The sequence below is a fragment of the Trichoplusia ni genome, chromosome 10, assembly GCF_003590095.1.
Source record: "Trichoplusia ni isolate ovarian cell line Hi5 chromosome 10, tn1, whole genome shotgun sequence".
Classification (NCBI taxonomy): Eukaryota; Metazoa; Arthropoda; class Insecta; order Lepidoptera; family Noctuidae; genus Trichoplusia; species Trichoplusia ni.
The window spans coordinates 13,431,967-13,458,586 of record NC_039487.1 but is presented as its reverse complement, the minus strand read 5'-3'; the positions used below and the strand labels follow the sequence as shown (position 1 = coordinate 13,458,586).

The following is a 26,620-nucleotide window of genomic DNA, read 5'->3' as shown; positions in this document are numbered from 1 at the left end:
TTAAACACAACATAAATCTTAATTGATTGCGATTAGCGAATTCATCCTAAAAAGCTATTAGGTTGAAACTATTCTTATTTTACAAAAGATTCTCAGTTCCAAAACTACATTAATGCCCATATCTACCTCATCAAAGCTCGTTCGCCACAGATTACGCTATAGCCGTACTACATAAGCATACATACCTGATAGTTTATGCATAACAGTGCATCTAGGAACACGTTATCTAAAATAGAATGTAAACGAACAATATACGCCAGTGAAAGTTTAAGATAAGTATAGTTAGTTATGTTCGCTCGTGTACTTTGATACTTTGAGTCTTTGTTATACGTCCTTATACGATTATGTACTTCAAGCTTTGCTAGTGAATAAAATAATTTGCCTTTAGGTTTCGAAGTTTTTTTTCTAATTGAAATTTAATTTAATTTTACATACGAAGTAGTTTGTTGTTTATGGTGTGTTCGATTGTATAATGATGTATAGAAATCGCGTTTTAACTCGCGACATAACGACAGATTAAATTTAATTTAATTTCACGTTTAATAACATTTGTACCCTTTAGGTATACGTACACAAGTTTCAATTATATTCGTTGTGTTAGTATAAACTACATTTTATGTATTTATAACTAATAATTATTATTTGTTGTCCAGGTATCTCGTCTGGTGATCCTCCATGAAGAAGCGGAAGATGGCAACGCGATGCCGGATCTGGCGCGGCCAGTGCAGGCCGTGTCCCTCGCCGTCAACAACCTTGTCAAGGTAGAATATCTATACTGATCGATATATATAAAAAATACAATAAAGTGTGGACCATAGTAATACTGAATTTAAAAGTATGGCTAAGTAATTTTTTATGTACTATGGCGAAGAAAATACTAAGAAAGTAATATTTTTTTAAGGAGCTAAAGTTAAACTCTAAGATAAAATAACTTTTTATGGCTTTGTTGTCTTAAAAGCTTGGACCTTTTAAACAACAGCAAAAATTATCAGATACGACGGAAAACTAATTTATAATTATTTAAGATATAATGGAGACTGTATGTGATACGTAAATACTCCAGAATCTTCAAAGTCATAGTCTCGGATTGTACAGTAACTACGCCATTTAACATGAAGCCAAAATTTTTAAAGCCAGTTCTCCAAGTTATAACGAAGAACCTTGATCAGCTCCTCCCAGTATAATATATTATATTCCCGTGACGTAATCCCAGGTGGGGCACGAAACCATCGAGTCATCAGAAGACCAGGTGCTCCGGCACGACATGCCGGGCGCGCTGCACCGCGTGGAGACCGCCGCCACCCTCCTGCAGCAGGCTTCTGACATGCTGCGCGCTGACCCTTACTCAGGACCTGCCAGGTATGCTCACCGGGTAAAGCATTTATAAAATTGGCTAAAAAGTAATAGCTCTATCTATCAAAACCAGAATTCAGTTATAAGTCACCCTCAATGTTTCTGTATTCGTCAAGTCTATTGTAGGAAAGAAAAGCAAAGTGACGTGCTTGACTGCAGCTGAATGATACGCTTCTTGTTATTCGAAAGGCATCCGTTTCATTCGTGGAAGTAATTTACAGTTTTTTTTCTTCAAATTACTATTTATATTATTGGTATACGAGCTCTTAGAACTTTGTGTATACCAGCACGCGTTCTTAGAGCCGTATGCCGTCGGCTAACTAATCTAATAAACTATCTAAAACTTGTATTTCCATGTATAGCTTTAATTAACCAAAAACACCTTTTAAAGTTACTGTTGTTTACCACCAGTAAGGTCGTTCGCCTGTACTTCCATTAAACTTAGTATTGCATGATAATGTAGTTTCAATATTTTGATATCGATTACTGTATATTTTTAAAGCCATCGACCTCAAGGTTTTAGAATTCCGCAATTCATAGGAAATAACCTTTTGGAATTTTAGTTTTTCACCTCATGTAAAAAAACAGTTCTAATTAAACCTGATATGTCTATAAAGGGACATGACTATGCAACCGGAAAACATTTATTTATACCAATAGATATTCGGATTATAAAATAACTGGAGTAAAAGTTAAAAGTCAAAAGCTATTTTTAGTTTAACATACTATCAGAAAGTACAGAACCCAGACTACCTCCTAGAAAACGCCACTTTGGTTGCACTCGAACACGCTAAGCCAGTAGCAACTGCAAGTCACCACCAGTCCGCCTGCATCCTTCACGATGTCCATGTCAATAGACGCGAGTGTCCTGACCTTCGAGTCTTCCGCCACCAGCGTCAAAGTCGTTAAACTGAGTTTCGTTTGCAGGAAGAAGTTGATCGAAGGCTCCCGTGGGATCTTACAAGGGACGTCGGCCTTGCTTCTGTGTTTCGATGAGTCTGAAGTCCGGAAGATTGTTAAGGAGTGTAAAAAGGTTTGTCTCTAATAGTTTAGTAAAAGATTTAAGAATCATATTGTTTTCTCATTAGTTTTGGTCATCAGTTAGACGCTAACTAGAGTTTTTTTTTGTGTTCTAGAGTATTAAGAGTTTATTAGGCTTTTTACTACCATTTCTTAAAGTAATGTTATTATGATTCTGGAAGCAAGACAGCGCAATTAACGGCGTAGAGCGACATTCCTTTTGACGCTTTTTTTGACGCTTCAACAATATTAATTTAGGAAGTCGCAATAGGACCCCACTGTAATTCGGAAGTTGCATGTCTGTAATATTTAAGATAGACTTTTTTTGCAATGATCTGTAACTATATCTTGCTAAAGTCTGTTAAGTTAGTAAAAGTCTCAGCTTAAAGTGAAAATTTCGATCCAAATAAATCCTAGCTCTTGCATGTCTTATGATGACAATTATGTGAAATATAAAAGTGCATAGAGAGTTCTGTGTGAATATGAAAGTAGCACAATACAGATATTTCCATACATATTACGTAAAAACGATGATATTGTTATGGGCGTGGGAAATTGAATGTGGTTTTTGATTATGTAATATTGGCTAATGATTTGAAATAGCACAAGATCTAAGATCGTTGAGATCTTATTTTAACGGCATGAATGAATAATTAAATTAATATCATTATAAGTATGTTTTATTTCTAAAAATATTTGCTTTTTTTCAAACAAATTACATTGCTACAACCGTAGACGATGTTTTTTTAAGACCCCTTTCTTGACTACATTGAAGCGATTTGCGTTTCGATCAACATTAACGCTTGTAAAACGGGCTCTTGTCTAGACTTTAAAGTGGTTTTAGCTTTGTTTCTTATGAACTAGTACTTAAGGTCTAAAATCGCCTGACCCGCGCTAGCTAATTCCGATCATCTTGTAGGTGCTAGACTACCTCGGTGTGGCAGAGGTCATCGACACCATGGAGGACCTGGTGCAGTTCCTCAGGGATATCTCTCCCGCGCTCTCCAGGGCTGCTAGAGAGGTAAGCTTGAGTTAATAATATGGTTTAGAAGTCTACATTTCGAAATCGATATAGACTATTAAACCACAACTTTGACATTTGTGCTAAATGCTAGTATGCGTTTGAATTTGTGCTATCCTCGATAAATTGCAGAAAGAAAGTAAAATATTGAATAAAAAAGAAGAAGTTCCTGAACAGTTTTTTTTTGTATCATTAAAAGTCAGCATTACTCAGTAAAAGTCGCAATAAAATTTAGGAATTTCAGGGAATTTATGTAGTGATTTAAAAATATGAAATTGAATATGTGATCTCTAACATAAGGTTCCATCATCTTTCTATCAATGGAGTCCGTCTTGTGTACGAAGTCAACCAGCATTCCCTATCCCGTAACAACTTCTTCAAGTCACCATGGTTAATATGTCAGGTAGCTGCCCGAGCGTCAGAGCTGACGCACCCGCCGCACGCCGAGACCCTGAACCGGTGCCTCGAGAGCGTGAAGCAGCTCGCGCCCGTGCTCATCTGCTCCATGAAGATCTACATACACATCCTCACTGAAGGTACGAATCTTGGCTGAAAGATCTTGGCGCAAAGAAGCCTGAACTATTGGTGACAAGCAACAAGCAAATCCACATAATTTTTTAAAGAAATTTATAAAAAATCATGTGAATTATTTGTCGCTGATCACCGTTACTAGTTGCGGTTTAGTGGACGGTTTTGCACCAAGACTTTTAGCGTCCCATTTTAAAAGAGGAATAATCATTTGTAAAGATTGTCAATCAACGCAGGTTTTTCGTCATTCCCCGATTTTTATCCAACCAAGTCCTTGATCAGGAGCACGCGTTTTGGTCGGGCATCTAGACGGGCGAACTCGAAAAATACGCATTCCTGCTGTCATAATATAAGTTGTAATATTTTAGGTGGCAAAGGTATGGAAGAAGCCGCAGAAAACAGGAATTACCTAGCACAAAGGATGGCTGACGAAATTCATGAGATCATACGGTAAGTTACACATGAAAATTTCAATACTTCAATTATATGAAAAAAATGTTTCGTAGTCTAAGAATTTTCTTTCGAAAGCATTTCCGCTTAGCCTCAGCAGGGAACGGGGATAACTGCAGGGAATCGGGAAGCATTCCGTAGGTTCCGGTTTCAAATAGAACTATCTAGCCAGCAAGAGTTCGGCACACACTTTCGCCTTCCCCAGGGCGAAGGAAATCGACCGGGTCAAGTCCAAAGTCCTAAGAACTTGTTTTTGTTATTTATTAATTTAGGGTCACTTTGGTAAACCAATTTTAATGATTTATTTGTGTATCTAGATCAGTAATTTTCATCACAAATCATATTGTGTATTAAAAAAAATTTTGTTAATTTGTTCAGTGTCCTACAACTGACTTCGTACGTGGAAGATGGTGGTGAGAAAGACAACGTCGCGGTATTAAAGGCGTTACAACAACAGATACACGCCAAGATGGGCGCTGCCCATGAGTTCCTGAATGTTAGTAAAAATGAATCATTTAAAATATTATAAGAGGTGACATCGAGATAATGGAAGAAAAAGTGTATATTTTGGTATGCCTGAAAGTTACAGCTAGCTCTAAATGCGCTAAACTTGTTACGAAGACTGTGTTTCACGATTAAGTTAAATGGATTTTACGAGGAAAATTTTCTATCTTCTACAGGAAATTAACGGTTTTGATTGCTTTGAATACGTATTGTAGGAACGATTCCTACACGAGACAAAAAAAGTGGATTATTTTAATTTCTTATTCGATATTGTAGGACAGCAGCGCCCAGCGCGCGGGCCCGGGCGAGCGCGCGCTGCGCGGCGTGCTGGCCAGCGCGCAGCGCGCCGCAGAGCATCTGGCGCCGCAGCCCGCCAGCACCACACGACATCTGGCACGGTACTGCTGTAGCTAGCACTCTCTGTAGGACAGCAGCGCCCAGCGCGCGGGCCCGGGCGAGCGCGCGCTGCGCGGCGTGCTGGCCAGCGCGCAGCGCGCCGCAGAGCATCTGGCGCCGCAGCCCGCCAGCACCACACGACATCTGGCACGGTACTGCTGTAGCTAGCACTCTCTGTAGGACAGCAGCGCCCAGCGCGCGGGCCCGGGCGAGCGCGCGCTGCGCGGCGTGCTGGCCAGCGCGCAGCGCGCCGCAGAGCATCTGGCGCCGCAGCCCGCCAGCACCACACGACATCTGGCACGGTACTGCTGTAGCTAGCACTCTCTGTAGGACAGCAGCGCCCAGCGCGCGGGCCCGGGCGAGCGCGCGCTGCGCGGCGTGCTGGCCAGCGCGCAGCGCGCCGCAGAGCATCTGGCGCCGCAGCCCGCCAGCACCACACGACATCTGGCACGGTACTGCTGTAGCTAGCACTCTCTGTAGGACAGCAGCGCCCAGCGCGCGGGCCATTTCCTCCCCCGGGGGAGGAAATGGGTAGTGTCAGACTTTTACTGACTAAACCTGAACCGCCGTGCAACGTCATTCGCTTTTTTGTGTCGGTGTATGGCAATGCGTTGCAATCCTTCATACACCGACCGCGGGCTTCCACCGGTCAGTACTGCGACCTTCTCGTGTTGCGTGGAGGCCGACGTGTAAAGAGCGTCGGCCTCCTTGCCTCATATTGGGACCGCATCCATAGCACCGAATGTGGCCCCCCGCCGTGTGTCCTATACTTGGACGACAGACACCCCCGTGCCGTCGCCCAGAACCCTAGTTAGGGCGGGAGAGCGCGCTCATGCGCGGCTCTGCGCCGCCCCACTCGACGTCGGCGTATAGCGGCGCGCTGGGGTCAGTTTCCCGAACGCGCTCCGCCGCCTCCTTCTGTGACATCACTGTCACTGACCCGATTATAACTGGCCTCATCCTGGTCAATAGTTTTACCATGTATGACCCAATTCTTTCCACTATCCTACCCTACCTACCTACCTTAACACAGCCAAATGAATCTTTCGTCCTTAAAGAACAACAGTCTTTCAAGGTAGCATCCTCGACTTTCCAATAAAATTTCCGATGTCCACGTCAAGTTATTCATTTCGTGTATATCTGTTTCAGATCTGGAGGCATCAATGCTGATCAACTTTGCGATGAACGACAATACGGACACGGCAAAGAAGCTAAGGTAATTTTTATCAGCGAACAAGCTACGACTTAGACTCCCTTCGTATATTCATTCGCCATTCTTCTTTGCCTTTTATATTGACACTCTAATTAAGTACTCTCATCACCACAGGCACTGAACTTGGCGTCAGACCTACGGCAGCAGATCAACGAGCTGGAGTCCATCATCAACGAGGGCGTGCGGGCCGCGGAGAAACAGGGCGGGAGAACCATGCAGGCGAGGTGAGAGGATACATGTGATTAGGGCTGTTTGAATCTTTAATAAGTCAATAATATATCAGAATGTTGATTGGATTTTTTTTGTGCCGTTTCTTCTCTCGCAGCAAAATTACTTAGGAAGCGGTGACGGGTGGGCGAAACTTTGTGGTTTCCTATTTATTTGGACCTTAAAAAAGTGGTACTTAACAGCCTTATTTGAATAAATTAATTTTGATTTGAACAAATAATAACTTTCCAATATTATTCCACTTGCTCTTGCCCGCGACTCTGTCCGTGTGGAGTTCAGTTTACAGCGTTCGGTGGTGCTCCTTTCTGTAGGAGTTTCGGGATAACATAAAGCTTTGCCCCACCCCTCCCCCCATTTTCACAAGGGCACTATGTGCAAGACTTGTTATTAAAAAAGTCACAAAGCGTTTGGTCGACTCTACCCATGATCAGAAGGCTGGTCTATATGTTGTTCAAAGAATTAGCCTTCTGGGCGGGTAGGTTTCCCGACTTTGGCAGGGATGAAGATGTATTTTTTTGACCCTCTTTCAATTATGTATATTGTTTATTTTGCATTCATAGTTTTAAAATTAGTGTGTCTTATAGGTATAGAGTTTAAAATGTGATCATATATTCGTTCAGATTGGAGACGGCACACAAGTGGCTGCTGCACCCCGCCGCGGATCCTGTCACCAGGGTCGAGGGGCAGAAGGCTATCAACAGCATCGTCTCCCAAGGACAGAGGGTGAGCATATCACATGCATATATTATACTTTCATTTCACGTATTTTCCCACGTTTTTATATTCACTTTTTAGTTGTTGGTCTTCTCGGTTGGATTTTTGTAATTCAATTTTAAGGCACTCCCTGACAAGCAGGCTGAAATTATCCGGGAAGCTTCAAACCCGATGACAATGAAATTTTCAACTATAAAAACGGCTGGACCGATATTGATAAAATTTGTATTTCGATTTTTTTAATCTATTTATGAACAAATTTGCGTCTATTATACGTTTTAGGCCCTATTTATTGGATATTCTCTTCAGCGAGTTTGACTAACAATGCGCATTTATGCACTATATATTTTGCGTACCTTAGATCGCGGACGGCCTCCAAGGCCGTGAGAAGGCGGAAGTCCTACAGCTGTGCTCCGAGGTCCAGCGCCTGTCTGACCGGCTCGCCGACCTGTGCGCGTCCGGCAAGGGCGACAGCGAGGAGGCCAGGGCTGTCACCAGGTACAATAATCTTTTATATAACTTAGCTATACCACAGTGGTATCATTCTGAAGTGGATGACGAGATGATCAAATCTATATTGTTTCACATGGAAAAGAAGAGATTTTTTTCTAAAAAAGACCAAATGTTTAAACTCCATATTATTATATTGATAAAATATTGGATAACACTACATTGTCATGATGCAACGTTTTACTCACGCGTATTTGGTATTCTTGGATCACGCGCATGTGATCCACTATCGTTGTTCTGAGTCTGGGTGTCTTTGTGCAAGTGACTTGTATGTTTGTGAAACCCCCGCAACACAAGGATTAAATTCCTTAGTGCCAGTCGTTAAAATAAAAACGTTTTGTTATTATGCGGTTATCTCACAACACTTGCGAAAACTGCTGTAACCATTAGCAGATTTCCGTAAGAGGGAAGAACACTATCTACTATAGTTATTGTTATGTTATTGTTTCCCGGTGTTCCCCAGGGAGCTGACAGACAAGCTGCACGAGCTGAAGCGTGCCACAGAGCGCGCCGTGGTCAACCGCGTGGTGGAGGAGTTCATAGACGTGGCCGCGCCGCTCAGGCACTTCACTGACGCCGTCAACGCGCCGCTCGGTAAGCATAGACGTCATGGCATGAGGTACAATACTGTGGTATAGCTCACCAGGCGTCTCACTGTGCATGAAGTATTGCGGATTCGATTAACGTGTGTAATTGGGTGGTCTCAGAATTATTGTTATGAATTTTAGTGTGTTTGAGCAAGAGATTTGAATGTTCGTAAAATTTGTCGGTAATCTTTATTGCACTCTATGGTACACCACATTATTCACAGCTTTGAAAGCGAAACAGGATTTTATTCAGTTTAATTTTGCCGAACGTGAACTTGTCTGGATAAACGAGTTTTAAATTTGCATATTCTGACGCTACCCGAAGCTTTACAAAGTTAGTAATGATTCAGCTTTGAATGAAGCATAAGAAAGCTCTCCCAGCCTCATCCCCCGCTGCCCGCAGGCACCCCCGGGCGCGAGGCCCAGTTCGGCGACAGGGCGGCGGCGCTGGCGGCCTTCAGCCAGCGCGCGGCGGGCGCGGCGGCGCTCGTGGCGGCCGGCGCGGGCCAGCACAAGCGCCTCGCCGACCAGCTCATACACAACGCGCACCAGGTACACGCACACTGATACTACTGTGCATCATCATCATAATGATACATAGTACATGTTCCAAGAACATATTGTTCAATTTCTATTTATGTGCAATAAAGTATAAATAAATAAAATATAGCTTTATTTAATTCCACATTAGACACACTAAATCCCAATATTATTATCTAATATAAATTGTTCTATGATGATTAAAATAATTTGTTTTGATTAATATTTTATCGTGGTTTATGTGGTAGAGGTTTTATACCCTTAGCCTAAGCCTTAGGATAAAACCTCTATCGTCCTTTGTGTCAAAATATTTTGACTTTTAATCTATCATTCACAGGTTGAAAAACTATCACCACAATTGATAGCAGCGGGTAAAATTCGTCTCTACAATCCTGAAAGCAAGGTTAGTAATAACTTATATCATTAAATATTGCCCATTTTTCTAATTTATGTATCCTTTCGCAGGTCAGCTGGAAGAGATTTACCTTTGTATACCTCTTTCATAATATGTGCTACTTTTATTTATTATATGTACAAAAATAGTAAAATAAATAAATAAAAATATATAGGTAAGTGTAAATTCTGATGACTATCTAATATTATATGCCTACAGGTGGCTGAAGAGCATTTTAACAACTTGAGGACCCAATACGCGGACGCTGTGCTGCGCGTGCGCGACCTATGTGACCAGGCTGTCGACCCACTCGACTTCGTACGCACTGCTGGTAAGATCACCCCCTTAAACTATTCACTATTTAAATACAAATTTCTTTACAATAATACAACAGTTAATATGCCCCACTGCTGGTCAAAGGTTTCTTTCCTTGAAGGTTTTGAGCATCGATGAACACGCTAGATCACTACGGGTGATTTCAGATTTGAATATTTTAATCCACGTTTCCTAAAGATGTTTTTCTCCACCATTTGTAGCGTCTTGGAATAGTTAATTATTAATCATTTTATTTTTAGATTTCTATACAATCCATAAACAGTACCAAAAGAATTAATAATCAAACATATTTAAACAATTTAGTCAATAAATAATATAATAAACCATCCTACAAAATACCTCAATTCAAAGAACATAATCATAAAAATAAAAGTAAAAATAAATCAGTAAATTAATTTGTTTCCAATAATTATTTTAATTACCTCAGTTTGATCCAGGTACATAATTACGACAGTCTGATACCGATACAATATCCTACTGCCCGTGTATACCGCCCCAGCATGGTTTTCATCCATTGATATTGAATCGGACAATCATCACGTGAAGCTATCATCCTCAGAATACTATATAGTTAAGAAAGATATAACTTTGGAAAAGTCGCATTGGTACTTCAGTGTTGGGATCGAACCTGCACCGTATATACAAGTTCATGTATAGAACCGACAGGTCACCATGTATTTATTATTTTTTGTTATAGGCGAGCTGATGCAAAAACACACCTACCTGTGTGAAGATGCCATCCGTAACAACGACTCCCAGAAAATGGTTGACAATACTTCTGCTATCGCAAGGTAATTAATATTATTATAAATTATATTTAAAATGACCCATGCGGTTGCTCTACAGAAAGACAATTGCTGGTATGATGAACCATCTTGCGTGATGACTTAACGATTTGGAAAATTTTACGAACGTCGATATTCACAAACTTTGGGAAATATCTTCGCAGAGTGTGCAATACGTTTGGTATAAGTACCAACATTTTAAGTCTTTGTTTTTTTCATAAGAAATGGAGACGGGCATATTATGACGTCACTTAGCAAAGTATATTTTTTACAATACAGGAACAATACAATGGAAGGGATGTCCATCATACGGCGGTTCGACGATTCATACGGCTCGCTCGCGACCCCGACACTGCTTCAGCTCATGATTGAATGATGAATTTAACATTTTGACGTCACTTTCGGTTAGATTTGCGAGAGAGCGATGACCCACGAGTACCTTTACGAATCATCTGATCGGGAGCAATTTTTAGTGTTTTATTTACTTTTTTGGTGAAAAGGACTAAATAATGATTTTAGTTATGAAAATATTATTGAAATACGTAGGAAAAGTGAGTTTATGCCACATAAAATTCACGACGTCCCTTCCACCCTGTATATCAATAACCTCCTGTTCTGTGCTACAGGCTGGCCAACCGCGTGCTGCTGGTGGGCGGCGCGGAGCGGGACAACACCGAGGACGCGGAGTTCGCGCGCGCGCTGTCCGCCGCCCAGCAGCGGCTGCAGGCCGCCATCCCGCCCGCCGTCCGGCAGGCCAAGGCCGTGGCGCTGGGCGACAGGGCGCAGGCCGCCGCCTGGAGGCCCGCTAATGCTGAGGTACGGTAGCGGATACTGGTGACTGCGTATTGAAGCTGGGATTTATAGAAACACTGAGAGAGAAGAAAGCTAGAGGGCGCTAGTAGTAGAGCTAACTTTAGGGGTTTGTGAAATCCCACACAACATAAAAACTAAATCCCTAATGCGGGAGTCGTAAAAAAAAAAATGATCGGTGGTTGTTAACATTAATTCATAAGTATTTATTTTTATTATTGATTTACAGATCATCGCCGCGGCAGGTGACGTGGAAGCGGCCCTGTCGGGTCACTACGCGCCGCCGCCGCCGCCGCCGCTGCTGCCCGAGGCGCTGTCGCGGCTGTCGCTGGGCGCGGGCGCGGGGCCGGGCGCGGGGCCGGGCGCGGCGCCCCCCCGCCCGCCGCCGCCCGCCGGCGCCGCGCCCCCGCCGCGCCCGCCGCCGCCCGCCGACACCGACGACGAGGGGGAGGACATCTTCAGGAGGCAGCCGCATCCCAGCCATCCCATCTTGGTGAGTCTGCAATTATAGCTGCAAAGTAACTTTAGACCGATTTCAAAATATGATTTCAGACACATAACTTGCAATGAAACATGTTTGAACCAACTATTTTAAGAAAATGAAATTTGTTCCAACAAACAAAAATAAGTAGATCCACATAAAACAGGATTGTTCCGATCTGCCACTCCGATTTGTCCCCTTAGGGTAACAGATATTGTGACGGAAAGGAAAAAAGAGATTTGACCCGTTGCCCTGTCAGCAATGAGGGAGGACAGTTCATACTTCATTCACTCCTTGACGGTTTCGTCTGTCCCCCATCGCTGGTAAACAGATGACATGTCAAAATTATCCATAAAACACGCCTACTTAACCCTCCGTACCCCTTTAGGTTGCCGCTCACAACCTGCACAAGGCGGTCCGCGAGTGGTCCTCCAAGGACAACGAGATCATCGCGGCCGCCAAGCGCATGGCCATCCTCATGGCCAGGCTGTCCGAGCTCGTACGCTCCGACTCTAAAGGTAAAGTTCTTCTTCATAAAAATTACATTTTGAAACTGTGCACTAAGAGTCATTACTGTAGCGTTGTAAGAGTACCTGAAACACGGCATAAAGCCTTCATACTTAAGATGCTCGTAACAATTTTCTACTGATGACACAGACTGCAACATGTTTCTATTGTTAAAGTTCGTCAGTCCAGTCTTGATAACATCTATAAGGCCTATAAGTTCCTCCAACTTGTCCTGATTCTGAATCCTGATCTAATAAAAAACAATGCTTTTAATATTTGAAGGATAAAACATGGGCAGTCTTGTTTATTGCTATTGACCCTGATGTAGTAAGAAATTATGAATGTAATCAAGACACGAGTGAAAATTACTCGAAAGTGAAATAATCCTGAAAATCACTCGACCTTTTTTGTCCTGTAATAATGATACAATTTTATTGCAAGCAATTCAAGCCCAAAAAATATGAAAGAAAAGTGGAAAATCTACTCGTCTGTTTAGGTCAGCTAAAACTGCTTGATATTGAAGAGATACAGCTTGTGTATAATAAGTATACATGTAAATATATTGGCAATAATACGCTAAATTCAAGCTTTATAATAATGTTAACTTTATTCAAATTACATTTTATAGCTCTTGCTAAATGTAACCCTCCTTCCAAATTTAAATCTGCAGATATTCTACTGAGTTTGACTAACTAGCAAGTTGTTGTCCTAAACCTAACCGAGGTTTTTAATGTTCAATTCAAATATGTAAAGACGTACTAAAACTTTATGTAAATGTATATCTGCTAACTGTTATTATATGCACTGTTCATGCTAACACATTAATATTACCAGCTGTGATTGACTTCCTTTTATTTTATTATTATTTTCCTACATATGACATTATTCAAATATGATTGATGATCATGATTTGTTTAATGGAGAAAATAAAATAATTTAACATTTTTGATAACAAATTATAAAAAAAGGGGGATGTCACTTTTTTCCGGTATCTTTTAGTTTAATGCATAGTAATACTAATGACGTCATGATTTTGTATAATTTCTACGAAATCGTAGCGTTACAGGACCTCGCTCCTAAATTTTAAAGCAGGTTATATTTGTCAGTAGCAGTTCCTCTTTGTCAATTCTATAGAAAAAGGCAAAATATTTGTCTAATGTTTTTAATTATCTAACTGAGGGACTAAATAGATTTTTACCTTTTATACCCAGTCTTCATTCCTATTCTTATATTCCTACAAACGTACTTTAACCATGACATACATAGTTTCAAGTACTTCAGGATCAATATATTCACAGCTGGTATTATTAATACTATCTGTATGTATATGCTATCGTGTTGTAACCACTACACTGTACATGTCTCACGCGAGCAGAGGTTGCCTTGAATCTCAGCGGTAAGTGTTCGCACGTCATCTATGCTGTTTGTTATATGTGCTTTTTATATATCGCTGATCAAATTATAGTAGTGAGCTGAGTATTGTCTTTTTGGGGAAACTGTGAAGAAAGCGAAATAAACAATGATTTCGACCTACGCTTAGGTCACTGGTAGGGATAATGTTGTATTTGCATGCAATAAAACCAATCTATTTCCATCCTTTCGTTTGCCCAAGAATCGGAGTCGCTTGCGCATGCTATGTTCAGAGAGGTCGTTTATGAAAAACGGCATCCTAAAGCATGTATACATTGATACTCTAGTAATTTATAATGACGTGTGTTTATCAACATTAAAAAAGGGCCCCAAAAACGCCGAATCAAAGTTTACTTTTCGAAGATATGAAACGCATGGTTGTAGTCAGAAGTAACAGATGTTTTTTTACGTATATTAAAACGTATCACCATGAATGCCTAACTTAAATCTTTCTAAAGCATGCTTTGCATGTTTCAACAGAAAATAAAACATCACAGATTAAAAAAAATTAGACATTTTATTTCAGTCCATAATCATTATTCTGCATGTTCTTGTTCTTTAAATCACTTCATAAATGTCAATTATATTTGAAAACTTACTTTAAACAAGATTTCTAGTCACATTTCTTTTATAACAGACCATAATGGTTATTCCATATTAACGTATATTGTCCCCACAGGTAGCAAGCGCGAGCTGATCGCCACGGCGAAGGCGATCGCGGAGGCCTCGGAGGAGGTGACGCGCCTCGCCAAGAAACTGGCGCTCGAGTGCACCGACAAGAGGATCAGGACGGTGAGCCTCTTGCACAGTATGTACTAGGTGGCAGCACAGAGCTGGCAGGTCATCTACCAACAGCTCGGAGTCGTTTAGTGTACTGGGCCCCCATTCTGCTATTTGCAATGGCCGATGAATGAATGGCAATTGAACTAAATTTGAGACTATTACAATTCTCTTAAGCAAAAAACATAATAATTGGAAATTATTGGTACTGACCGTTAGTGGTCCACCCCGTACTGGATTTGAATATGAATAGTGTCAATTTTATACAATTTCCAGTCATTCATCAGCCATTAAATTGCAGAATTGGTATCCTGGTTGCTTTCACAAGCCACCATTAGTCATGTGCATAGAATTTGATAATTGTAAAACGTCACTTGACACAAGAATTAAATTTATTAGTGTTAGAGCAATTTTAGGATCAAGGAGAGTGGTTATTAATTAAGTCCGATGTAGGAGTCAGTGCTGCATCTGGAGCCTGAAGTAAACTTGCAGGTTTTCTTCTAGCCCTCTTATGTATCCCCCATTTATTTTAGTTGTTACTGCCTTCCTACCTTTGACTGAACTATTAGTTTAAATAGCTCGGTTTACAGTGTTGACTCTTTAGGTCGCCATTTCACAGTGATAGCCACTATCCAATTATCCCTTTCCATAACCTTTACAAAATATGTAATAATAATATTTTATATTTATTTTAGAATTTGCTACAAGTATGCGAGAGGATCCCGACTATCGGCACACAGCTTAAGATCCTGTCCACTGTCAAGGCGACCATGTTGGGAGCTCAAGGTAACCTAACAATTAATTTAGAAGCTACTTCTATCAACATATTATTATCACTGACAGTTTATATATAAACGAATATAGCAGGTAATATACCGTGTCCGGAAAAAATACAAGTTTTGTTTGAGAAACACACTTATTAATATTTTTAAAGTCTATTTGGATATCAATTAATATTTTTATTGCTTCATATTCTTAATTACTATAGTATATCTGCTTGCATGCCAAATATAAAGCGGGCTTTTTAAAAAACCTACTGTAATAAAAATATCTGTTTTACCACTTCTGGGTTAACTTTGACTTTCACAAAATTATTATAACAATTATAAATTGTTATTATTTGATAACGGTTTACTCCGACCTACCGGAGTTCTTAATCATGTAATGACGCGGAGAATGGGTTGCCAGTCGAACGCGCGGTTGTTTGCGAAACCAGTCAGACAATCCTGATACATAAACGCTTGTAAACCGTTATCGAATAATTTTGAATTCTTATATAATAATTGGTAATGTAAATCTGCCAGCAACAAGTCTTCAATTTCTATTTTAAACCTTTATTATATTTAAAACTAGCTTTGTATGACAATATTGCTTATTATAATAACGCTCTGCTTCTGGCTTCCCTAACAGTCGGCATGCCGGATTACAAAGGTAATATATTAATGTATGCCATGTGTGAGTAATACATACACACATAAAACGTAATAATAACCCACAACATATGTGCCTCCTTGACGCTGAACAATCTCGCCACCCCGCCATAAAACGTCTCTACTGGAATATATCCTGTACAAGTCGTCGTTGCTCGCTTTTCTATATAAAATGCGTTATAATATAAAAAAGTACAGTAAAAATGCCGGCGGCGGCGCACAGTGGGCTGAAAATAACGTTTCATGGACATTCAAATTTTTTTTCCAATTTGACGTGTTTCTTTATTGGAATCTGTTAAAACATGCTTCTTATTGATATGTTTTAAATATAAAGTCATAGATCATAGCGAAAGGCACACTTTTGATTTTTTTTCAAAAACTTTGTATGGGGAAAACCATAAAATAAGCTATATCTCAGCTGTCGCGTGAGTGCGCGTTATTTTCTTTCACATGATTATTGCTCTAATTTTTTGCAAAATTTTGACGTATTGCACCACGCTCGCGAAAGTGCGATTACTGAGAAAAAAAATATTGAAAAATATATATATTTTCCTTTGAAAAATTCGTAAATTTATTAAAAAAAATACCTATATATCTCTAAAAATAATAACATTAGCGGCCATAAACAACTTCAGTGCTGTTTAGCTCTTCTCAATTTTATAATAATGAACAATATGCGGCTAGATATGTATCAGAGAAATATGTTTTTTACCTAATTTGTTTATGACACACGGTCTTGGATACCAGACCCTTTTAAAACAATGGATTAATATCAGTAAGTACCTATTGTTGCCATATGATTTCGTTGCCATCGGTCAGCTTTAATGGAACTAATGAGGTCATGAACACACTGGAATCATCATTTCCATCTTCCATTTTCTGTTTATACCTGCTTTGGTTCGATGAACCATCAAAACCCCACGAAGCGAGCGAGCGAATATGAAGACTGGCTTCAGTGTGATATTGATTGGCCAAGTTGCATTGCAGAACCAAAGGCATCAGATGTTGTGGCGTCTGAATCTCATGTCACTCTCGAATGTCCCTTCTACATCTTCGTCAACTGAAGCACAGACAAGTATGAAGCGTTTGCTTCGAAAACCATTTCAAGATTTAGGAATAAAACAAAAGAAAAGAAGGACTGAAAATCAAAGAGACTGTGAGTCCAGTGAGCTTGCATATGCTGCTGTGCGAATGATGAGACACGAAGGTTTGAACAATATGGCTTCTGTTATTGAGTTTATGATGAAACACCCAGAAGCTGCTGAAAAGTTAAACTCGTTTACCAAAAAAGCATATCCCAAGCATGTTTTTACACCAGAGAAAGCACTTGGTATGTTTTTATCCTTAAAATTGTCCACGTGGCAATATATAACACTAAGGGAAATTCGAGAAGGTGTGTCAGACTTGTATCCTACTTTAAGCTACAGCAAGCTAAATCTCATTGTTATCCTGACAAAAAAATAACAATTACAGTGACGGATACAGCAGCCAAAATTTCCCTTCAAGCTCTTCTAGATTTAACAGTTACAAGAATTTTGAAAAGTTTACCTGTGTGTGTCGAAAAAAATTACCTTATTTTAGTGTCCAAGTGAGGTTTTGATGGTTCATCGAACCAAAGCAGGTATAAACAGAAAATGGAAGATGGAAATGATGATTCCAGTGTGTTCATGACCTCATTAGTTCCATTAAAGCTGACCGATGGCAACGAAATCATATGGCAACAATAGGTACTTACTGATATTAATCCATTGTTTTAAAAGGGTCTGGTATCCAAGACCGTGTGTCATAAACAAATTAGGTAAAAAACATATTTCTCTGATACATATCTAGCCGCATATTGTTCATTATTATAAAATTGAGAAGAGCTAAACAGCACTGAAGTTGTTTATGGCCGCTAATGTTATTATTTTTAGAGATATATAGGTATTTTTTTTAATAAATTTACGAATTTTTCAAAGGAAAATATATATATTTTTCAATATTTTTTTTCTCAGTAATCGCACTTTCGCGAGCGTGGTGCAATACGTCAAAATTTTGCAAAAAATTAGAGCAATAATCATGTGAAAGAAAATAACGCGCACTCACGCGACAGCTGAGATATAGCTTATTTTATGGTTTTCCCCATACAAAGTTTTTGAAAAAAAATCAAAAGTGTGCCTTTCGCTATGATCTATGACTTTATATTTAAAACATATCAATAAGAAGCATGTTTTAACAGATTCCAATAAAGAAACACGTCAAATTGGAAAAAAAATTTGAATGTCCATGAAACGTTATTTTCAGCCCACTGTGCGGCGTGTGGCCGGTGGCCTGTGTGCGCACACTTAGATTCATAACTTTTGAATGTGCCTATTCGGTTGTTAATTCCATTTGACAATGAAAAGAGAGTGCCGGATATCAAAGGGAGACATTTTGATATGAGTTCTTACATACTGCCTGTGTTATAAATTTGTTAGGATAATATAGTTAACGTGGTATTAATTGATGATTAGTGAGATAACAAGATCATAAATAACAATATTAACTTGAGAAGGTTTTCCATCCGTATTCTTTCACTGCCATATCATCCACCACAGTCATTCATCATAATATTCCATCGTAACATACTAGCGCATTAATATTAACTAATTGTTTTAACTTTTCACTATATTTGGGACAACTATTGGTGTTGGTGAAATGGTTCTATCAATACCTCTATTTATATTGTATTACGTTGTATCTGCAGGAAGCGAGGAAGACCAGGAAGCGACGGAGATGTTGGTTGGTAACGCGCAGAACTTGATGCAGAGTGTAAGTGTTCTTCAATATTTGGGTAACACTGGGTCTAGCCATCCCTTATCTTATCCACATGTGTTGGTGCTGACGAATATTAAAAAAGTTATTTGATACGCGTGTAAATGGGTTGTGGAAGTCATTTGGACAGTTTAATTATAAAAGTAAGATCGAAAGTCGAGTCCAACATAGCTTGGGAAAATGCTAAGGAGTAGCCTTCCTCATCCAAAACAACGATGTCTCCTATTTATTTGGTGAAGATTATCCTTTAAGTAAGGTGGAAGAGTATGCGGGCTATTTAGACTAAAACCACTCTACTGTACGGATAGCCGAGTGGTTGAGATCATCAAGCCAAACGCACTGTGCGCAATGAGTCGGGAGTTGGATCCCCGCATAGGATGACGTTTATGTGGTTCGCAAATGCTCGGTTTATTTTTCGTCTGGGTGTCTGTCTATGTGACTTTGAATGAGACAAGTATTCGATTGCTTACTGTGGGCGTCGTTTATAAAAACCACTGGAATGTCACTAATGTCACGCCCAGTTATGAATTTCAGTTTAGCCATAATTGGAACTATTTCATTACAATTATCCATTTTAAACCACCAGGTAAAGGAAACAGTAAAAGCAGCAGAGGGTGCGTCCATCAAGATCCGCACCGAGCAAGGCGGATACCGCCTGCGCTGGGTGCGTCGCTCCCCCTGGTACCAGATATAAGGTCAGCTACAGAGTAGCTAGCGACGGGAACCAGTCACAACTGGTGAGCTGGCGTAGAGTAGGAAGCTAATAGGGTGTTCAATATGACTCTTGTTTATTTCTATTTGGACGTTGACGCTGAAATTGATCAAGGATTATAAGACAATGATGGTTGACGTATATTTACAGTGCGTCTGATATGGTCCATGCTTAGTGGTGTAGAAAATTAGTGGAAATTAATTAAATCATGAATTTAATTGATGACAACTACAGCTGTAGACAAATCGAAGTATTCAGATAACGTGTTATCTGTGTAACATTGAAAAAATCCACAAAGATCTCCAATGATATTGAAAGAAATAGTCATATTTTGAAGTACAAAATACACTTTTAAATAACATCTTGAACACTCCGTTAGTAAAATTAACGTATGTAATAATATACCGTAGCCTTATAGATCTAGAGTCGATCTTCAAATATTGTAACTAGAACACAAGTAATGTTAATTATTGTAAATGACTGCGGATGTTTTGAAGTTATCTGAAATGAGAGCTAGTTTGATATGTTTGTGAAAAATAGGTCAAATGTGAGTCGGTCTCAAAACACAGAGAAAAAGATTAGAACTTTATTTTTTTCAAGAGAAATAAATCATCCGTGAATATTTCAACTAACTAACCATCACACTGCCTTCTGACGGACTTACATACATACAGCAGAGCCTCAGTAACGGAAACCCTATTATGGTTCCTGTATTTACACTGTGGGCACAATATTTAATAAGAAAGAGTCTATTTTCTATGATTTTGAAACGTTAATTACCATGATTGTTGAAAAAACAATACTATAACTGAATAATTGGGTTCAGTTCCAAGATAGCACGGTCAGTTAGTAAAATGTATTAAATTCTCAAAAAAACAAGAAATAGCTCCAATTAAACGTTAACCTACAAAATGACCGCAGTCTTTTACTCGGCGCACGCGCAACGATCGACATATAATAATTTATGTACATCTGAGTGAATGAACTTTGTAAATCGTAATTATGAATGACAATTATACTAAATATTTACAATATTATACATATATTATGTTAGTTAGGTACAGTATGTATTGTGTTGTATGTTTTTGTTAGGTGTTTAGTATATATGAGATTATATTATAGCATATAAATATATATTTTTATATATAATGTAGATAAGTTGATCAATGTAAAGTACAGTCAGTCACAAAAGTGTAGAATTACTCAGGTGCTAAATATTCAGGGCTTATTTGTCATTTAAAAACAATGTAATTTTGACCCCAGTTTATCGAACTATTAATTAAAAAGGACAGGAGATTCAGAAATATACAAGCCCAGGACAATTTATACTAAATACTAAGGTGCATGTGATATACACGGGTGTGTAAATTCACTTTTAACATTTTTGTGCTTGACTGTACATAAAATCACTAGTTATTTATACCCACTTATACATAATCTAGACAACTAATAGTCTTCTACATTTATTATATAATACAACCTTGTAAGTAAATACGTGTAACCCCGGCAGCTTTTTTTCGTATTAAAATGAAATCTGAGGTTAGTGTTGCCAGCCAACACAAGAGTTTTTCAATAATTATTAATTTATGTTTGTACAACGAAATGTGAGTAATAATTGAATAGTGATAGAAAAGTGTGATTCTGAAAGTAAGTGCCATCTTTGTGCTTTATAGTAGATTAGGTCCTAACGCCTTGCAGATGTATGGTAACTAAATATTTACTAATAAGGCCTTAAAACCCATATCATGAATGACCAGCCTTTCTAAACAAGGGAAATTGTTCAAGCTTTGACCTACAAACATATACCTAGTTCCAAGGATTAACGATTCGACCCCACGTCAGCCTCTCTAAACAAGTGACCTTTAACAAGTCACGTGACTTAGACCTGTCTACTATGAATTTGAGCGTTTTCTATTGAAGTGAAAAATTGTTGAAATGTCGTTTTTTTATGTGAACTGCTTTTATGAGAAGTTTAGCAGAGGCCTGTCAATGTGACTTGGGCTCTACAGTTGCCTAAACTGTAGAGCCCCGGGGTGTTTTGATTCGGCAAAAGTCCGACATATACGCACGCCTTGCCCTCAGCGTGGGTTGAAGTCATTAGCTTTTCACCAAGAAAAAAGGGCCCTGTCAAGTGACATATTGACATGGAAATGTAATTTCTTTACATTACATGTCATTTAAATGTTTCCGTCACCATTAACGCTTGTTAATTTACTTGTTTAAGAGGCTGGTCACTTGTAGCTTGATGTAGAAATGGCTTTCAATAATTATATGAAGGAAAGTATTTGATTTTTTCTTTACTTTTTAATGAAGTACATATTTTGTGGAGTTAGATATTCCTCTTAATGCAGGTAAACTTTTAGTATCTCTTAATACCTACATGCCTTATCCTTTAGCGACATAAAGATATATATTTTACATAAATACGTAGCTTTAGTCCACTCAAGTAACTGTCAGCGTCCGATTGTACAATTAGCTGATGTAAACTGTGGCCTTAGACGTTAAATAGCCTTTTACAAATTATAGATTTTTTTGAATCTAATACTAAAATGGATTTTCTTTTCAATAATGTAAAATCCATACTCTTAACTGAGGAATATGATTTGTTGGCTTGAAAATACAATATAAGAAAATTTTGAAAGTATAGCAATAAAAGTTGCCCTTTAGAAAAAGGCAAAGACGATGACCATACAACCTAAGGCTTAATTCTCAGTCTGAAACATCAAAATCATTATGTCAACCAGCTAAGTTGCTGTGAAGCAAAGTAGCCTAATATAAGAATACTAGCTGACCCAGCAAACGTTGTTATGCCGAATATATTTTTTTCTAGTTGTATGTATTTTTAATGCCACATTATAATAAAAGCAAAACCAAACAATTTCGTCCAATAAATAAAATATATTTTTTTAGTGTGAGCAACCCTTATCACTTAGGGGTATGAAAAATTGATGTTGTTCTATTCTCAGACCTACCCAATATGTATACAAAATTTCATAAGAATCGGTCGAACATTTTCGGAGGAGTACGGTAATTAACATCGTGACACGGGAATTTTATATATTAGACATTAGAAGAAGATATGAAACTAATTCCAAATTGTTGAGAACGTCACGAACGCCCTGTACAAGATTTGAAAGTCTTACGTCAGACAGACATCGATCCCCTAAAATGAGGTGTCTAAAGGTTGTATGGTCGTTGTGCACATAATATCTTATATCAGATAAAAATATATAAAGCTTATTAACCTAGCGTAGGACCGCGGCGTGAAAGCAATATTTTTGTATGAGAACGAGAGATTACATATAAATATACATCTTAGAGTATAACTTGGAACACTTGTAAATAACTGTTGATCATGGGACTTGGGTATTTGGCAACTTTTAAAAATGTATGATGTGTATGCGATACATAGTTGGGATTTGCAGACATGAGAAGACATAAGTAATAAATGTGAAACTATTCTTTCAAAGCTAACCATGCATTCAGCACTATTTCAAAAATGATTTCTCCAAACTTTAAAGGACATTAGAACTGTCTTCACAATTTGCTATAGCTTACTGCCTAGCCTAACAGAATAGTTATTATATGAAAACAATATGACGTCTTTGCAACTCTGTATAGTCAACAATTTTAAAAGCGTCGAACACCCAGTTCAATGAAGTATCCGTAAGACTTAAGGAACGTGAAATATGTATTTAGAAACGTTGTGTTGTTTTAGTGTTAAGCGTACTTTTCCTTCCATCTTTCTATGTCTTGCTTACTTCTAAATATTATAGACACCTAGAACAGGATGTTTACATAAACTTTCTAGAGATACTTCAATAAAAAACAACTAGTATTAGTTGTGCCTATGTCTACTGGGCCTATAAACTTTATATTTGTCTTCCCCCAAAAGATCTAGAACTTTGTATTATTTTAGTATTGAAACTTAGGACACAAGTCTTAGGATAAAGTCTAGAAGTACAATAAATAGCTGTTACGATAATTAGTTAAATAAACTAAAAGAAAAAGTCTCACGGATACGAAAAAATATTGAATGATGTACTAAATTGTGTGCTTTTTATGTTTTTATTAAGGATCCGTATATTTTACACTTTTTTTTGTTATTAATATTTTATTTATTCTAATAAAGATTTTTTATTTAGATGTTTTGTTTTCTTTCGTCTTGCGTGTACCAGATATATTATTAAGTATTTGTGTACATTTGATTGAAATTCCTAATGTATTTTATAAGTCTATACTTTTATTTTAGGCAGGTAAAGTTTGTGAGATTGTGACATTTTTTAACAATAAAAAAGTAGCCCGAAACGAATTAGTCAAGAATCAGAAATAAAAATCCGATTCAGTATAAATATCCTGGTTTCTCCTTTCGCTTTGCAGAAGTCACAAGTAAAATGAATAAATATTTCTTGTTTTGTTTCAAGGTTATAAGTATAACTCAGTGAGTGACGCATTTGATAAAATGCAGGCCAAGTTATGTTGTAGTACTAGTACTATAAAACACCAAAACATACTTTAAAGACATATACATTTATATACAATAGTGTAAGTAGATTTATAAAAGAACTCGTTTAGTCTTCATTCCTTTCTTCTCTTAGCTATTCTTCCTGACTTATGTATAATATAACTTAAATTTAAGCTTTAATCTGCTTCATATATCTATCTATATATGGTGCAACTAAAACCTAGACATATGTTAAACACTGCCTTTATACTTTAATACGAACCACTATCTAAACGAAAACCAATAAATTCTGAGGAAAAAAAATACTTTAAAAAATAAACAAAAAAAGAATACCAGAAAAACTTATTACTAAAACAAAATCCCAATAAAATTATTATTTAAAATATATGTACACAATTAGTAATTATTATTACATTAGTCATGGTAATTCTAAAAGGTTATTAAACCAAAATACACAAGACTATAATCTTACTAATACAAAATGTAGAATAAATTATTATTCAAGATGATCAGAATAGCAAGCTTAATTCTTTTGATTTTTTTTTTGATGTTTAATTATTTATAGACGTATTTATCTGATAGCTCGAAAACTATTTATCTTACTTAATGTTAAACATAGTTATAAATAAACTCATGACTAGAAGTAGATCAATAGAACTATTTCTTATAAAATAAAATATCTTAATATCTTTTTATTTACAATACATATGCATGTCAGATATCAAGTACAAAGTTAGTGGTTTCTCTAAATTTTCAAATAAGCAGATAATAATTTTGTATTTTACATTTTTTTCGATTTCACATTTTTACAAGGTCATATTTTTTATATTATAGACAACGTTTACGTTATTAATTGTGCTGTTTAATTATCTTACAAAATGTTAAAATAATGATAAATAGACAGTTATAAAATAAACTGTCAAAGACGGATGGAAAAACTAAATAAAATATCTAAATGAAGTACAAATATAATGATAAAAACATAATATTGTCACAATGAATCATGTTATTTGACACCATCATGAGAATAGTCCGATGTCAGTGCTGTACAAGCATAGCTGAGTACACTGGAATTTATACCAACTTGGGAACGGGATGGACTAATTATGCTTTTTTAATTCTAGTTTTTATTTGTCATGTATTTTAACTATCACATAAAAGCTATAATATCGCGATTAGCGACGTCTGAAAGCGAAGCAAGCAGAAGAATCATAGTATATCATTCGACTCATTAGTTCGAAATGGTACATAGCTACAATAAACCGAGCAAATCTAATTAAATATGCGTGGAGATAGTAATAGGTAGATAATATAGTGCTATGCTACTTATTATTGCTCCACAGATATCAGATAAGCGCAATGCTTTAAGAGTCGGTAGCTCTATTGTGTTCTCAGTGTCAATCTTATAGTCATACCATTTCATCAGCGTTAGGTGGTGCTAAGAACACGATATATACATAGGTAATGATTTAAAATAGGTACAAGTATTACTAAAACTAGGTGTAGAACCGTTAAAAATTCTAAAATTAAATGTAACAATGATACTACGGCGTCACAATTAACAGGAAAACAGTTAACATGAAGTGATGAGTTTCAAATCAATGCAAACATCCATGTTTACATTCATGCCTTCAACTAAACTTAAACAATTATATGTTTGAAATAAACTAACGGTTGGATGTAATTAGAGATGCGCCAAGTAACACGCCCCGCGAGGTCTATAAATAGCGTATTCGTTTCTTTCTTTCAGATCTATAATATTTGACTTTTTAAATTTTTCCCTATTAAAATTTATTTTCATAAGGTAGGTACATAGTATGTAGCTGTGATATGGGTAGATATTTTTATAAGTCGAGTAACGAGTACCGAGTTTTACTCGGCTCAATATATTTTCAACCGAGTACTCGGCTGATTACCTAAGCCGGTTCAATCAATTACCCATTTTGCGTAAGACATTCGACGAAACAAGACTTCATGTAAAAGTTTATTTATCATCATAATCATCATCCCCTGCCGTTATACCAATTATTATTTGGGGTCGGCGCAACATGTCTTCTACTTACATACCTACCTTTCTTTCTGACGTCATCTCACATGAAACACTCTTTGCAGCCACAACCTCTTTTACACAATCCATCCATCGTTTCCTTGGCCATCCTCGTTATTATAGTGCCTAATATTGATTTGCTTGTCTGAGATTTTTAAAGATTTCCTTAAGTGATAAGGGTTTTTGATCAACACTGTTTTAATTGCATATTATGTAAAGTATATCTGGCATTCAGACCGAGTTATTCGAACGAGTACAAGTGTCAAAACACCCGAAGAGTACCGAGTACCAACCGAGTACTCGCCCCATTTCTAGTTTCAATATTTACCTAAATATGATAAGTTCTATTGAGACTGTTGAAAGGGGTAGGTTTCGGTGATTTTTGAGATATTCCTATTGGAAAAAATCAAGGTAATGACACACTTCCATTAGAATAGTACCTGTGTGTAATGTAGTGGGAATTGTGGGATCGATTGGTTTATATAATTTATACTTAAATATTTATTAAAAAAAAAACGAATTCACGCATTAATTCATTCGTAATGTCGTGAGGTTTTTAAAAAATAACATCACTTGTGCCGAGTCTTGTCAGTGGTTTGAACTTGT

The 26,620-nt window shown here is 37.7% G+C and overlaps 1 protein-coding gene across 1 annotated transcript in view; it reads left to right on the top strand.

The window, feature by feature from the left end:
- The window catches only part of LOC113497872 (vinculin), a 36,552-nt gene extending 14,195 nt beyond the window's left edge, over positions 1 to 22,357 (top strand). Inside the window, exons 2-25 of the mRNA XM_026877633.1 lie at positions 654 to 761; positions 1,214 to 1,359; positions 2,281 to 2,386; positions 3,293 to 3,394; positions 3,798 to 3,930; positions 4,291 to 4,372; positions 4,751 to 4,868; positions 5,153 to 5,274; positions 6,422 to 6,488; positions 6,600 to 6,709; positions 7,334 to 7,436; positions 7,789 to 7,925; positions 8,401 to 8,531; positions 8,928 to 9,076; positions 9,402 to 9,467; positions 9,678 to 9,789; positions 10,492 to 10,585; positions 11,206 to 11,395; positions 11,619 to 11,882; positions 12,259 to 12,388; positions 14,467 to 14,579; positions 15,263 to 15,353; positions 18,723 to 18,787; positions 19,377 to 22,357. Of these exons, the coding sequence (XP_026733434.1) occupies positions 654 to 761; positions 1,214 to 1,359; positions 2,281 to 2,386; positions 3,293 to 3,394; positions 3,798 to 3,930; positions 4,291 to 4,372; positions 4,751 to 4,868; positions 5,153 to 5,274; positions 6,422 to 6,488; positions 6,600 to 6,709; positions 7,334 to 7,436; positions 7,789 to 7,925; positions 8,401 to 8,531; positions 8,928 to 9,076; positions 9,402 to 9,467; positions 9,678 to 9,789; positions 10,492 to 10,585; positions 11,206 to 11,395; positions 11,619 to 11,882; positions 12,259 to 12,388; positions 14,467 to 14,579; positions 15,263 to 15,353; positions 18,723 to 18,787; positions 19,377 to 19,484 (2,847 nt within the window). The 3' untranslated portion in view covers positions 19,485 to 22,357. The remainder of the gene's footprint in view (positions 1 to 653; positions 762 to 1,213; positions 1,360 to 2,280; positions 2,387 to 3,292; positions 3,395 to 3,797; positions 3,931 to 4,290; positions 4,373 to 4,750; positions 4,869 to 5,152; positions 5,275 to 6,421; positions 6,489 to 6,599; positions 6,710 to 7,333; positions 7,437 to 7,788; positions 7,926 to 8,400; positions 8,532 to 8,927; positions 9,077 to 9,401; positions 9,468 to 9,677; positions 9,790 to 10,491; positions 10,586 to 11,205; positions 11,396 to 11,618; positions 11,883 to 12,258; positions 12,389 to 14,466; positions 14,580 to 15,262; positions 15,354 to 18,722; positions 18,788 to 19,376) is intronic.
- The last annotated feature ends 4,263 nt before the right edge of the window (positions 22,358 to 26,620 follow it).